Source organism: Pyrus communis, chromosome 16, assembly GCF_963583255.1.
Source record: "Pyrus communis chromosome 16, drPyrComm1.1, whole genome shotgun sequence".
Taxonomy (NCBI): Eukaryota; Viridiplantae; Streptophyta; class Magnoliopsida; order Rosales; family Rosaceae; genus Pyrus; species Pyrus communis.
Window position 1 is genome coordinate 8,598,517 of NC_084818.1, and position 15,674 is coordinate 8,614,190.

The following is a 15,674-nucleotide window of genomic DNA, read 5'->3' on the forward strand; positions in this document are numbered from 1 at the left end:
AGAATGGGTCATAAGAATGACCTTACGGGAGTCAAGACCGAATGGGTTTCCCTTTGAATCTAATCCTGGTGCTCAGATATTTCATAGATAAAAAAGACCTTGCAAGAGTCAAGAACGAATGGGTTTGCTCTAGAGCATACAAGTTTTCCTTTTAAAAAAGAAATCGATAAGATACAAATTACGAAATCTTGACATGTGAATCTGATACTCGTTCTAGATTCTGATACCAAAGTTAGAACCTGCACTACATCTTCCACAATTGCACAGAGAGAGAGTACAAACAATACAATTTCATTAACTGCCTTTTCTTCTCTTACAATGTACTATTTATACTAATACTCAACTCTAACTGTCACCACAAGTTGATGCCATCTGGCATCCTAACACTATGCCAAATGCATCCAAGTATAACTCAACTGTACGAAATAGTAAATGAACTAAAGTCTGTCAGACAAGTTATCAACTATAATGATTTTATTGATCAAGCAAATTTGAGAACTTCGACTTCCACATAAGGAAACAAGATTATTACGTACATGCTAATACTTAACAGTATGCTTATTCTAATCCAACATTTTATCTGCTCGAAGTTTGTTTCTGATCCGACACATCTCAGCCATAGCATCAGTGATGTCCGACCTTTCCCCAGGCATGTCTGCAGAGCATGCAACACCAACTCCTAAGATTGACATCAAGCTCTCTTCAAATTTCATGCGAATCCTTGTGCTAGCCTCAGTTACATGCTGGTTTGCACTCATCTCCCCTTCCCCTTTTTCTTGAATAAGAACCGGATCCACAATATCTAACACCTGCTCAGGCAGAGCTGCCTTGACATAGTTGTGAAGATTTGAAGATCCTTGAAACATGTCACCGGTTGGCCTTTTTCCCGTAAACATTTCCAGCAGGAGGATGCCGTAACTATACACGTCACCTTGTCGCCACACTTCATGCCCCATGCCATACTCTACATTTGTGCAAATGTTTTTATTTTAATACGTAAAAAAAAAAAATCTAAATTATAAATGAATACTGAAAAAGTGAAAAGAAAGTGAATACGTTTTTTACCTGGAGGAGTATAACCGATTGTTCCTTTAACTCCAATGGAGCTTGACTGATTACCAAAACCATCTTCAAGAGTTCTTGAAAGGAATCTCGCCAACCCAAAGTCACCTACATGTCCAATCATATCATTGTCGAGAAGAACATTGCTGGGTTTGAGGTCACAATGAACTATTGGCACATGACAGTGATGATGGAGATAATCCAATGCCATTGCAACATCTATCGCAATGTTCAACCTCTGCGAAAAAGTTAAGCTCCTTGGCCTCTGATTCGTATTAGTACTTGTCTGAGCTGGATGCAACCATTCCTCTAAGCTCCCATTCACCATGAACTCGTAAACTAAGGCCTTGAAATCAGAACCACGATAGTCGAATCCGGAGCATGCAGAAAGTACCTTCACAAGGTTACGGTGTCTAATATTTTTCAGAGCCTCACACTCAGCAATGAAACTTTTGGAAGCTCCGTGTCGAGCGAGGTTCAGTACCTTGATAGCAATTGTTGTTCCAACTTGATCAAGTAATCCTTTATAAACTGACCCAAAACTTCCCATCCCAATCAAATTGGCAGAAGAGAATCCATCAGTAGCTTTAAGAAGACTTTGGTAAGACACCTTAGGAAATTTTTGGGAATCACTCGAAGGATCCGCCTTTTTTTTACTCCGGAAGCAACAAAGGTACACAACGGCAAATGAAAAAAAGGCTCCAGAAAGCCCACAAAGGAGAGAGATTACCAGTTTCAAGGTTAGGCTCAACCCTCTTTTGCTGGAATGTTGAAATTTGCATTTTGGCAATTGAAACTCTGGTATGCCCCCACAGAGATTTGTATTCCCTTGGACTGATGTGGCAGTTGCATTCCGAAAAACTCCTTCGATAGGTACTGCTCCCTCTAAATTGTTATAAGACAGATTCAAGGATTGCAGAAATGTAAAATTCTCCAAGAATTTCGGAATTGTCCCTGACAAGTTGTTGTGAGCGAGAGATAAGGTTTCAATACCTCTTAGTGAACTCAAATCTGATGGAATTGTCCCTTGGAAGAAGTTTTCTTGCAAGTCAAGATACTGTATGGTTTTACAACTTGCAAGACTTGGAGGAATTTCACCAGACAACAGGTTTCCAGACACATCAAAATGCTCTAGATTTATCAAATTTCCGACTTCCTTGGGAAGAAAGCCTGTCAAATGATTTCGAGATAAATCCAAATAAACATATGAAGAAGATGGACGAATTAATTCTGGGGATATGATACCAGTGAAATTGTTACCACCAAGTGTTAAGTTCATCAAATAGGGGCACTCGGCTAAAGTTGAAGGGATGGTGCCCTGAAGGTTGTTATCCTCGAGATGCAGATCAGTTAATCGGCTTAAATTTCCAAAAGATGATGGAACGTTCCCAGTGAGAGAGTTGGTTTCCATATATACTTGATATAATTTGGAAAGCCTTCCTATTTCAGGGGGGATGAGACCTGAAAACTGGTTGCCAGACAGCCATATGCTTTCCAGGTTATGCAGATTTTCCATCCCCTTTGGGATACTGCCAAATATAATATTATAGTCTACGTAGAAAGATAAAAGTGAAGAAGACAGGTTGGCTAAGCATCGAGGCAACGTACCCCCAAAGTTGTTTGATTGAAATTCCAAGTATTGTAAACCGGTGGCATTAGTCAGATCGCAAAGAAAGCTCAAATCATCACCAGTTCCCCCACTTCCAAGATGGTTATCACCAAGAGTAAACCGCCCAAGATTGTGTAAGTTTTTCAAAGACGGGACTTCTCCTCGCAGTTGGTTTCGGTGTAATGCTAGCTCAAACAGATTTGATGCGTTAGATATTGAAACAGGTATCGTTCCACTAAATTTGTTATCATCGATGGCATAAGTTCGGAGACTTGGACAAGAATTGCCTAAGTTTGAAGGCACCGTGCCTTGGAGGTTGTAATTAAGTCCCACAGCAAAGGTGTCAAGAGAAGAGTGATTGAAAACTGAGGGAGGGATCGTACCGGACAAGTCATTTCCTTCCAATACAAGAAAACTAAAATTTGTCAGTCGACCAAAGATATCTGGAATAATGCCACCTAAATTATTAAAACCTGCACTAAACGCTTCAAGAGATGATATGTTGCTAAAAGTGTAAGGGATACTTCCTGTATGGTGGTTCACGTTAATATTGAATTTTTTTAGCTTTGACAAGGTGCCAAGCTCCTTAGGGATACTACCTTCTAACAAATTGCGGCCAATATTTATGGAGTTGAGTTCAGAGCAACCTGATAAATTGGCGGGAATTTCCCCACTCAGTGAATTATTCTGCAATCCCAAAAGTTGCAGCCTGCGCAGACTGCCAATTTCTGGAGGGATTTCATGACTGAAGCTGTTGTTCATGAGATTAAACACTCTGAGGAAACTCAAATTTCCAACATGAGGCGATATAGAGCCTCCAAGCTTCAAGGAACTCAGTGTCAACATTGTGATCCTCTTGTGGCGGTGACCACAGGTAACACCGTGCCATTGGCAAAAGTGAATTGTTTCGTTCCACGAACTCATGACTCCAAAAGGGTCTGTAGTTATCCTAGCCTTGAATTCGAGCAACGCCAGTTTATCTGTCTCGTTTGATCCGGCGAGGGCCAAACGAAGACATGAGTTAAGAACAAAGGCATGCATGCACAAATATGAGAAGAAGAGAAGTGGTGAAATGAACTTGAAACTCCCCATGGTATCAGTTTTGTGTGAAACTTTGGTTTGGGTAAGCTGCGGTAGTCTAGCAGCTTAAGCAGAACCCAATTTATAAGAATTCTTGTGACGTAAATAGGGAGGCGATTCACCCTTTATTTATAGCCATTAGATTGAATAAATCAAACAAAAACAATATACATGATTAAACATGGTGTGTGTGAGGCTAAAAAGAGTGCCTAAATATACATAGACTACTGGCTAAGAAAGCATTAATCGAATTCCTAGACTAAAAGAGTTGACTAGTGTAGAGCTAAGATGGTTCTCACATCTATCATTATCCTAACATTTTTCTTTGCCCACTTCTCACGGCAGAATATTGCATATTAGTGGTCTGACATGTTATATGTCATGTATGAACTCTTTCATTAATATGTGGTCCAAATTTATAGTATTTCAACAAAACAGTACTTGTCTATTCATTCTATTCAAATGAATTTGTTTTGGCATATGTGGAGATGTGGTCCAAATTTATAGTATTTCCCCTTTGGCTTGAACTCTTAGCCCCCTGGACAATGAAAACAGCTGCGAGGAGTGGTCGGCGGACTTAAGTTGATTAGCCAATTCATCCATATGTGGAGATGATGACCACAGATCCGCATCGGTGGACAAATTCTTATCATCTTCTTTAGCCCTCGCAGCCTCTGAATCTAGGTCTGCGTCCATTGTTGATTCAGCAGACTATATTAAACTCATAATCTCGCTCAAGTCACCTTTACTTGGAACAATGGTGTATAATCCCTACTATTTCTCTGCGGATTTTTCAGTGAAGCCTCCATATCAACCTTCCATTTATGGAACTAGGTTACCATCTCTAATGTGCTTCATGAGCTTGTCCGTCCAATCCCACCGACCTTCTTTATACAGCCCAATCACAAGTGACGATACAGTAATTAAATCAACAGTAAAGCCTCTCCTTTCCATTTCTTCCACCAATCCTAGCGCTTCCTCAAGCAGACCGTCCTTACAAAGTTGCAAAACCACAATGCTATATGTTACACCATCAACAAACTGACCCTTCTTCTTTAAGTCACAAAATAGTGTGTACGCAGCATCTGCCCTTCCATTCCTGAACAAACCATCCATGAGAATATTATACGTCCACGTCGAGGCTCTCTCCCCATTCTGAACCATTTTCTCAAATAACTGGCAGCCATCATTAACCTTCCTAGCCTTGAATAACCCATCTAGTAGAGAATTATAAACAATGGTATCCGGGATATATCCATTGAGCTGCATTTCACTAAAAATCTTAGTGGCATCGTCTATTCGATAACACTTACAACACACCTGAATAAGAATTCTATAGGTAATTGTGTCGGGCTCATGGCCGGAGCCCTTCAATTCCTCCCACACAGTAAGTGCATCATTCAACTTCCCCACCAAACAGAGCACATGAATGAGGCTATTATATGTAGACAAATCCGGCACGACGTAATCCAAGTTAGAGTCTTTCAGACTAGTACCGAAATCACCCAAATGCATGAATGCAAATATTATACCCCCAAGTACCCATCTCAAACCCCTCACTCACTCTAAGCTTATCAAAAACTTGCTTAAACTCAACCCTCATGTCAGATTTTCTAAGAGCAACCAGTAACTCATTGCAGGCAATCGAATTTGGCACCTGGGAAGAATCCCCTCCCTCCAGCTAAATGGCCATGGCCAAACCCACCTGGTTTTTCCTAACCAGAGCAACAAGAACCGAGTTATACATATCGGTGTTCAACCCAGCACCAACATCTTCCATAATATCCGAAATTTCAAGCGCGTAATCGAATTTACCGGACCGTATAAACTCGTCGAGCAGGGCTTTGAAGGTCTGGGAATCGACCACGACGCCGTCCTCCTTCATGGAGTGAAGCAATTGAGGGACCTCGTGGAGGAGTCCAGAGCGGGAGGCGGTGCGGAGGATGTGGGAGTAGGTGCGCGCCGAGTGTTTGATGTTATGCGTGAGAGAGCACCATTTGAAGAAGTCGAGTTTTTTGGAGGGGTGGAGGGACTGGGCGCGGAGGATTTGGAGGAGTAGGGGCTCGGAAAGCGGGAGGGTGTGGGGGTCCGGGTGGTTGCGGGTGGCGGTGGTTGAGAGGGTCATGGTGATGGCGGCCACCAGGAGTATGTCTTCCAGCTGGGATGCGCCGTGGTGGGGGCGGCCTTTGACCAGGAAAGGCCTCCCATGGCGCATTGCATTTCCAAAACCATACAGATTAACTGAGAAGAAGATGCAGAAACTATATTAACTGTTTGACAGGTTACTTGGAATTGGGCTTGCACTTGGTTGGACACTCCTTTCCTTGTTGCAGGCCCATATTTTGGGGTGATTGTTGTTTGGGCCTCTCCTCCCATTTCACCCAAAACACTCATTCTTAGTAAGTGAAGTTAATCCCAACGGTGTAAAAGGGTACGACGATGAGTTAGGACCAAAACATGTCAAGGGTTCTGATTCATATCTTAATAACAAAAAAATCCAGTGGAGTTAAAATACACCAGTGAATGCTCCAATAGTGCGTAAAGGGTGATTGTGGGCTGAGATGTAAACTCATACGTGTTTGGATCCTCTTACATGCATAAACTATCTTGTGGCTTGATTTCTAAACATGGGTACCTTATCATCAGCGGGTAAGATATTAGCTGCTGCCTTCTCTTCTCTTTGAAAGTTATTTAAATTTCATTTAATTTGTCATGCTAAATATCATACCAGTTCAGCCTACAAAAAAAAAAAAAAAAAAAAAAAAAAAAAAAAGAGAGATGAGAAATTATATGTGGAATGTGCATATGTCATATTTTGCATAGGAGAGATGAGAAATTATATGTGGAATGTGCATATGTCATATTTTGCATAGGCTGATGTTGTTGTAGGAATGGCTCTTTAGCTGAGCTGGTTGTAACATCTCCCTCAACGAGAAAGAACCAAACATAATTGATTCTTATCGAACAATGCAATTTTATAAGATTTCATGAATGTTGCAGTTTGTCCTCAATGTCCTCGTGTTGTCAAAACTATTATGCATGTTACGAATGGTCTGATAGTATTCATATGGGGTTTAGGGTTCAATGTTCACATTCTTGCTTCGTGTGTTTTTAATCTTTTCTAACCAACTACTATGTTCTGATTGATTATCCTGCAAGTTAACTCTCTATATACTTTAGTGTAGCCATGGGTAATGAAAAGGGAAACAGTTAATGGGAAAAAGAACTGGCACCAAATTTTGACAGAAGTGGGATTGAGAAATTTATTCGTGCCAAGGAAGTTGTTTTCTAAAATTAATTATGAAATTTATGTGCAACGTGGAGAATGTGTGGGTTATTATTTCTTTCTGCTCCTAACTTTCTTGGGAACTTTCAGGTATGAGGGAAGACTGGGTTGTGAAAAATGCAAAACAACCAGCTCCTAAACCAGTAGATATGAGCGTCAGTTCCAACAATTTGGTAGAGGATGGAGCGAGAGGACGCGATGCTTTTTACGATGGCAGAAGCTGCTCCTCCAGTGGCAAGATCGCGTGGGGTAGATTTTAACTATTGCAAAATAATGGTCAGTTGGTGGGACGATATTGACTTCACCAAGGGACATGGAAAGGAGACATGGTATCGTAAATATGAAGTACAACTTTTTTGTTACGTATTAGACCGAATTGGTTTGAGCATAATAGAGTTGATTGGTATGAGTATGAATGGTTTTAAAATTATTGATGAAAAGGTATTGTTTGAGACGCATGATAGCTAAAAGATAAACACTGGGTTTTAATAGAAAACGTAGACAATTCAAATTTCAGATTTATATTGGTGAATTTTGTTTGAAAATTGGATTTATATTTGCAATTCACATTTATATTATAGTTTTCTTCGTAAGTGATCTTCTCCAATTTTGAAACTACGTAGTTTCATTCTAATTTCCGTAGTTTATAATAGTTAACCAACTAAAAGTGCTTTCTTTTGAATATTGTTCAATATACTTTGGCCAATTGACAATCCTAAAAGATTTACTTAGGCTCACATCAAATTTGTGTATTATACATGTACCTAAGATATAATGCTAGATATCTCTTTATATTGTCTCATATTCTATAAAAAGATTTAAAGTACTCTCTCTCTCTCTCTGCATGAAAACTATGTATCCATTTCATCATGCATTTTTTAGTGAAGCTACTATGTTTTTGTAATTTTTTCGACTGAGGAGGAGGACAGAGGCTAAATTACCTCCAATTTGTTGTAATTTTGCTTGCTACTTGATTATAAAAATGCAAAACAAAATCCGTCCGTGATTACATATTTGTATTATGAGTTTAGACGTTTTTCCAGTGTAAGGCATATCTTGCACATGCATGTAAATGGTACAAATTGTTTCTGGTTTTGGACAGTAAGCTTTTGAGTTTTACAATACTTGCAAGAGGACTCTGACTCGAGTGAACAAATTTAGTGTTTGAGGATAGAGTTGGTTCTCTTTAATACATAATATAACAAAGGCCTAGAAATTTTCCTTCAAGGAATATGCATATGTTTTTTTTCGCATCTTGGCATCTTGGCATCTTGGCATCTTGGCCTGCAGTTTATGTGAAGGGCATTAATGTGTGTTATCTACATTGGTGCATTTGAGGGTGTGATTCCGTTCTTACTGTCTTCTTAGCGCATCTTTCTGTGCAAATTATTCTTGCATGTTGGGACTAATACATTCAATCCCCGCAACGAAGCGCGGACACATTTTTTAGTAAGAACTATTGTGAGGTAAATCATAAATATAGGGAGGTGATTTACTCTCTATTTCTAGCAATTAGATTGAATAAATCAAACGAAAACAACATACATGATTAAACAAACAGTGGGGCAGAGAAATAGAGGTAAATCGTCAAGATAAGATGGATCCTGACATCTATCATAATCCTCATTTTTTCTTCGCCTTCTTTCTCATGGCAGAATTCGCATATCAGTGGGGCATGGATTTATCGGGAAATAGTCTTTATTTAGATAGATTGACGTGCTATATTGTCACGTATATTGTCAACCTAGACCAGTGATAATGTGCACTCTTTCTTTGATATGTGAGTCCATATTCATAGTATAGAAATGTATTCATTTTCTTTGCATTGACTAGACCTATGATACTATCGATTGAAGGATTATTAGTTTTTATCATCTTGTGCCTTTGTCTATGCATAACCGAGATTTCAAATTACAACATCACTAGAATACAAACCATAGTTGAATATAATAAAATAAACAAGAAATAAAGACATCGGAAAATTTACGAATTTCGGCAAAATCCTGCCTATGTCCCCAGAAATATATTGTTTTTCACTATGAGAATAATAACAAGTACAAGATACACTTGAGTTAAATCAACATAAATCAAAACTGAAACCCTTGTACACCATCTCACAGTATTTCGCAAGAGCTTACCCAACCCCAAGATGCCACTCTTTTCTCTCTGATTTCCTCTCCTCCATGTTCCCCTTCGGATGCTTACCAAATGCACAAATACAGCATCTAGTTAAATGCATACACCAGCAACTCATTAAACTGACACCAACAACTAAGACCAATTGGTCTTTAATTCACACGCCAAATTCAAACTCTTTGCTGTACGTAGTCTATAGCGTGCAATCCTTGAACGAAGACTTCCACGCCACAACCGAAAACAAACACATGGTCTTCAATTGTTGTCGTCAACACATGACCCATAATTAATCACAACAATTAAGTCTATACAAGTGAATTTGTTTTGGCATAAAAACTCTCTTTCAGCTTTCACCGTCCTGTTCGGGATAAAATCTACGAAACGGACACTATTAGTTTTGTATCTAGTTCTAGTTTCAACTGCGGAAGTAATAAACTACAAGGCAAAGGAACGTAAAAAAGACCTTATGGGACTCAAGACCGAATGGGTTTGCTCTGGAACAAAATACCTTATGGGTTTCCCCTATCCTTTGAATCTAATCCTGATGCTCTGATATTTCATTGATAAAAAAGACCTTGCAGGAGTACCAAGACCAAATGGGTTTGCTCTAGAACATACAAGTTTTCCTTTTACAAATGAAATCGATAAGATAGAAATTACGAAATCTTGACATGCGAATCTGATACTCGTTCCAGATTCTGATAATATATACTACAAGAAGTACGAGCTTGAATTCACCCTATGCCAAATGAATCTAAGTATAACTCAACGGTACGAATAGTAAATGGACTGAAGTCTGTCAGAGAAGTTATCAACTATACTGTTTTTATTGGTCAAGCAAATCTGAGAACTTCAACTTCCACATAAGGAAACAAGATTTTACGTGCATTCTAATACTTAACAGTATGCTTATTCTAATCCAACATTTTATCTGCTCGAAGTTTGTTTCTGATCCGACACATCTCAGCCATAGCATCAGTGATGTCTGACCTTTCCCCAGGCATGTCTGCAGAGCATGCAACACCAACTCCTAAGATTGAAATCAAGCTCTCTTCAAATTTCATGCGAATCCTTGTGCTAGCCTCAATTACATGCTGTTTTGCGCTCATCTCTCCTTGGCCTGGAGTTTATGTGAAGGGCATTAATATGTGTTATCTACATTGGTGCATTTGAGGGTGTGATTCCGTTCTTACTACCTTTTTAGCGCATCTATGCAAATTATTCTTACATGTTGCGACTAATACATTCAATTCTTGCAGCGAAGTGCAGACACATTTTCTAGTAAGAACTATTGTGAGGTAAATCATAAATATAGGGAGGTGATTTACTCTCTATTTCTAGCAATTAGATTGAATAAATCACACAAAAACAACATACATGATTAAACAAATAGTGGGGTAGAGAAATAGAGGTAAATCGTAAAGCTAAGATGGATCCTGACATCTATCATAATCCTCAGTTTTCTTCGCCTTCTTTATCATGGCAGAATTCGCATACCAGTGGGGATGGATTTGTTGGGAAATGGTCCTTATTTAGATAGATTGACGTGTTATATTGTCACGTACATTGTCAACCTAGACCAGTGATAATGCACACTCTTTCTTTGATATGTGGGTCCAAAGTATATTCTCAACCTAGACCAGTGATAATGTGCATATATGTGGGTCCAAAGTACATTGTCAACCTAGATCAGTGATAATGTGCACTCTTTCTTTGATATGTGGGTCCATATTCGTAGTATAGAAATGTATTTATTTTCTCTGCATTGACTAGACCTATGATACTATTGGTTGAAGGATTATTAGTTTTTATCATGTTGTGCCTTTGTCTATGTGGAACTGAGATTTCAAATTACAACATCACTAGAATACAGACCATAGTTGAATATAATAAAATAAACAAGAAATAAAGACACCTAAATTTACGAGTTTCGGCAAAATCCTGCCTACGTCCCCAGAGAGATATTGCTCTTCACTATGAGAATAATAACAAGTACAAAATACACTTGAGTTAAATCAACATAAATCAAAACCGAAACCCTTTTACACCATCTTACAGTATTTCACAAGAGGTCACCCAACCCCAAGATGCCACTCTTTTCTCTCTGATTTTCTCTCCTCTGTGTTCCCCTTCGGATGCTTACCAAATGCACAAATATTACATCTAGTTAAATGCATACACCAGCAACCCATTAAACTGACACCAACAACTAAGACCAATTGGTCTTTAGTTCACACGCCAAATTCAAACTCTTTGCTGTACGTAGTCTATAGCGTGCAATCCTTGAACGAAGACTTCCACGCCAAAACCGAAATTAATCACAACAATTAAGTCTATACAAATGAATTTGTTTTGGCATAAAAACTCTCTTTCAGCTTTCACCGTCCTGTTTGGGATAAAATCTACGAAACACACACTATTAGTTTTGTATCTAGTTCTAATTTCAACTGTGGAAGTAATAAACTACAAGGCAAAGGAGCATAAGAAAGACCTTATGGGAGTCAAGACCGAATGGGCTTGCTCTAGAACAAAATGGGTCATAAGAAAGACCTTACAGGAGTCAAGACCGAATGGGTTTCCCTTTGAATCTAATCCTGGTGCTCTGATATTTCATAGATAAAAAAGACCTTGCAAGAGTCAAGAACGAATGGGTTTGCTCTAGAACATACAAGTTTTCCTTTTAAAAAAGAAATCGATAAGATACAAATTACGAAATCTTGACATGTGAATCTGATACTCGTTCCAGATTCTGATACCAATGTAAGAATGTGCTCTACATCTTCCACAATTTCATTAACTGCCCTTTCTTATCTTACAATGTACTATTTATACTAATACTCAACTCTAACTGTCACCACAAGTTGATGCCATCTGGCATCCTAACACTATGCCAAATGCATCTAAATATAACTCAACTGTATGAAATAGTAAATGAACTAAAGTATGTCAGACAAGTTATCAACTATACTGATTTTATTGATCAAGCAAATTTGAGAACTTCGACATCCACATAAGGAAACAAGATTATTACGTACATGCTAATACTTAACAGTATGCTTATTCTAATCCAACATTTTATCTGCTCGAAGTTTGTTTCTGATCCGACACATCTCAGCCATAGCATCAGTGATGTCCGACCTTTCCCCAGGCATGTCTGCAGAGCATGCAACACCAACTCCTAAGATTGAAATCAAGCTCTCTTCAAATTTCATGCGAATGCTTGTGCTAGCCTCAGTTACATGCTGGTTTGCACTCATCTCCCCTTCCCCTTTTTCTTGAATAAGAACCGGATCCACAATATCTAACACCTGCTCAGGCAGAGCTGCCTTGACATAGTTGTGAAGATTTGAAGATCCTTGAAACATGTCACCGGTTGGCCTTTTTCCCGTAAACATTTCCAGCAGGAGGATGCCGTAACTATACACGTCACCTTGTCGCCACACTTCATGCCCCATGCCATACTCTACATTTGTGCAAATGTTTTTATTTTAATACGTAAAAAAAAAAATCTAAATTATAAATGAATACTGAAAAAGTGAAAAGAAAGTGAATACGTTTTTTACCTGGAGGAGTATAACCGATTGTTCCTTTAACTCCGATGGAGCTTGACTGATTACCAAAACCATCTTCAAGAGTTCTTGAAAGGAATCTCGCCAACCCAAAGTCACCTACATGTCCAATCATATCATTGTCGAGAAGAACATTGCTGGGTTTGAGGTCACAATGAACGATTGGCACGTGACAGTGATGATGCAGATAATCCAATGCCATTGCAACATCTATCGCAATGTTCAACCTCTGCGAAAAAGTTAAGCTCCTTGGCCTCTGATTCGTATCAGTACTTGTCTGAGCTGGATGCAACCATTCCTCTAAGCTCCCATTCACCATGAACTCGTAAACTAAGGCCTTGAAATCAGAACCACGATAGTCGAATCCGGAGCATGCAGAAAGTACCTTCACAAGGTTACGGTGTCTAATATTTTTCAGAGCCTCACACTCAGCAATGAAACTTTTGGAAGCTCCGTGTCGAGCGAGGTTGAGTACCTTGATAGCAATTGTTGTTCCAACTTGATCAAGTAATCCTTTATAAACTGACCCAAAACTTCCCATTCCAATCAAATTGGCAGAAGAGAATCCATCAGTAGCTTTAAGAAGACTTTGGTAAGACAACTTAGGAAATTTTTCAGAATCACTCGAAGGATCCGCCTTTTTTTTACTCCGGAAGCAACAAAGGTACACAACGGCAAATGAAAAAAAGGCTCCAGAAAGCCCAGAAAGGAGAGAGATTACCAGTTTCAAGGTTAGGCTCAACCCTCTTTTGCTGGAATGTCGAAATTTGCATTTTGGCAATTGAAACTCTGGTATGCCCCCACAGAGCTTTGTATTCCCTTGGACTGATGTGGCAGTTGCATTCCGAAAAACTCCTTCGATAGGTACTGCTCCCTCTAAATTGTTATAAGACAGATTCAAGGATTGCAGAAATGTAAAATTCTCCAAGAATTTCGGAATTGTCCCTGACAAGTTGTTGCGAGCAAGAGATAAGGTTTCAATACCTCTTAGTGAACTCAACTCTGATGGAATTGTCCCTTGGAAGAAGTTTTCTTGCAAGTAAAGATACTGTATGGTTTCACAACTTCCAAGACTTGGAGGAATTTCACCAGACAATAGGTTTCCAGAAACATCAAAATGCTCTATATTTGTCAATTGTCCGACTTCCATGGGAAGAAAGCCAGTCAAATGGTTTCGAGATAAATCCAAATGAACATATGAAGAAGACAGACTAATTAATTCTGGGGATATGATACCAGTGAAATTGTTACCACCAAGAATTAAGTTCACTAAATTGGGACACTGAGATAAAGTTGAAGGGATGGTGCCCTGAAGGTTGTTATTCTCGAGATGCAGATCAGTTAATCGACTTAAATTTCCAAAAGATGATGGAACATTCCCAGAGAGCAAGTTGTTTTCCATATATACTTCATATAATTTGGGAAGCCTTCCTATTTCAGGGGGGATGAGACCTGAAAACTGGTTGTCAGACAGCCATATGGCTTCCAGGTTATGCAGATTTTCCATCGCAATCGGGATACTACCAAATATACTATTATTGGCTAAGGTGAAATATACAAGTGAAGAAGACAGGTTGGCTAAGCATTGAGGCAACGTACCCCCAAAGTTGTTTGAATTAATTACCAAGTATAGTAGACCGGTGGCATTAGTCATATCGCAAAGAAAGCTCAAATCATCACCAATTCCCCCACTTCCAAGATGGTTTGAATCAATAATAAACCGCCAAAGCTTGTGTAAGTTTTTCAAAGAGGGGACTTCTCCATGCAGTTGGTTTTCGCCTATTTGTAGAACAAACAGATTTGAGGCATTAGATATTGAAACAGGTATAGTTCCACTAAATTGGTTATCCTCGATGGTAAAAAGTTGGAGTCTTGGACAGGAATTGCCCAAGTTTGAAGGTAAAGTGCCTTGGAGGTTGTAATTAGATCCCACAGCAAAGGTTTCAAGAGAAGAGACATTGAAAATTGAGGGAGGGATCGTACCAGACAAGTTATTTTCATCCAATCCAAGAAAATAAAAATTGGTCATTCGACCAAAGATATCTGGAATTATGCCACCTAAATTATTTGAAGTTGCACTAAACGCTTCAAGAGATGATATGTTGCTAAAAGAGTAAGGGATACTTCCTGTATGGTGGTTGTCTTCAATACTGAATTCTATTAGCTTTGACAAGGTGCCAAACTCCTTAGCGATACTACCTTCTAACAAATTGCGGTCAAGATATATGAGTTTGAGTTCAGAGCAACCTGATAAATTGGCGGGAATTTCTCCACTCAGTGAATTATTATACAATGCCAAAAATTGTAGTCTGCGCAAACGGCCAATTTCTGAAGGGATTTTATGGCTGAAGCTGTTGTTTTTGAGATTAAACTCTCTGAGGAAACTCAAATTTCCAACATGTGGCGATATAGAGCCTCCAAGCTTCAAGGACATCAGCTTCAACATTGTGATCCTCTTGTGGCGGTGACCACAGGTAACACCGTGCCATTGGCAAAAGTGGATTGTTTCGTTCCACGAACTCATGACTCCAAAAGGGTCTGTAGTTATCCTAGCCTTGAATTCAAGCAACGCCAGTTTATCCGTCTCGTTTGATCCGGCGAGGGCTATACTAAGACATGAGTTAAGAACAAGGGCATGCATGCACAAATATGAGAAGAAGAGAAGTGGTGAAATGAACTTGTAATTCCCCATGGTATCAGTTTTGCGTGAAACTTTGGTTTGGGTGAGCTGCGGTAATCTAGCAGCTTGAGCAGAACCAATTTATAAGAATTCTTGTGACGTAAATATAGGGAGGCGATTCACCCTTTATTTATAACCATTAGATTGAATAAATCAAACGAAAACAATATACATGATTAAACAGGGTGTGTGTGTGGCTAAAAAGAGTGCCTAAATATATATAGACTACTGGCTAAGAAAGCATTAATCGAA

General features: G+C 39.1%; 2 protein-coding genes and 1 pseudogene across 2 annotated transcripts; all 3 read right to left on the bottom strand.

Annotated features, from left to right (window-relative positions):
• Positions 1 to 377: 377 nt before the first annotated feature.
• LOC137721288 (probable LRR receptor-like serine/threonine-protein kinase At3g47570) lies at positions 378 to 3,787 on the bottom strand. Its single transcript, XM_068460393.1, has 2 exons — positions 1,066 to 3,787; positions 378 to 964 (listed from the first exon to the last, which is right to left on the bottom strand). Exons 1-2 carry the CDS (start codon positions 3,761 to 3,763, stop codon positions 564 to 566), a joined length of 3,099 nt encoding a protein of 1,032 aa, XP_068316494.1. The 5' UTR covers positions 3,764 to 3,787; the 3' UTR covers positions 378 to 563.
• A 455-nt stretch (positions 3,788 to 4,242) lies between these two features.
• On the bottom strand, positions 4,243 to 6,241 carry LOC137721530 (pentatricopeptide repeat-containing protein At4g01570-like; annotated as a pseudogene).
• Positions 6,242 to 12,146: 5,905 nt separating this feature from the next.
• Positions 12,147 to 15,472, bottom strand: LOC137720638 (probable LRR receptor-like serine/threonine-protein kinase At3g47570). Its single transcript, XM_068459728.1, has 2 exons — positions 12,737 to 15,472; positions 12,147 to 12,636 (listed from the first exon to the last, which is right to left on the bottom strand). Exons 1-2 carry the CDS (start codon positions 15,432 to 15,434, stop codon positions 12,236 to 12,238), a joined length of 3,099 nt encoding a protein of 1,032 aa, XP_068315829.1. The 5' UTR covers positions 15,435 to 15,472; the 3' UTR covers positions 12,147 to 12,235.
• Positions 15,473 to 15,674: the final 202 nt, after the last annotated feature.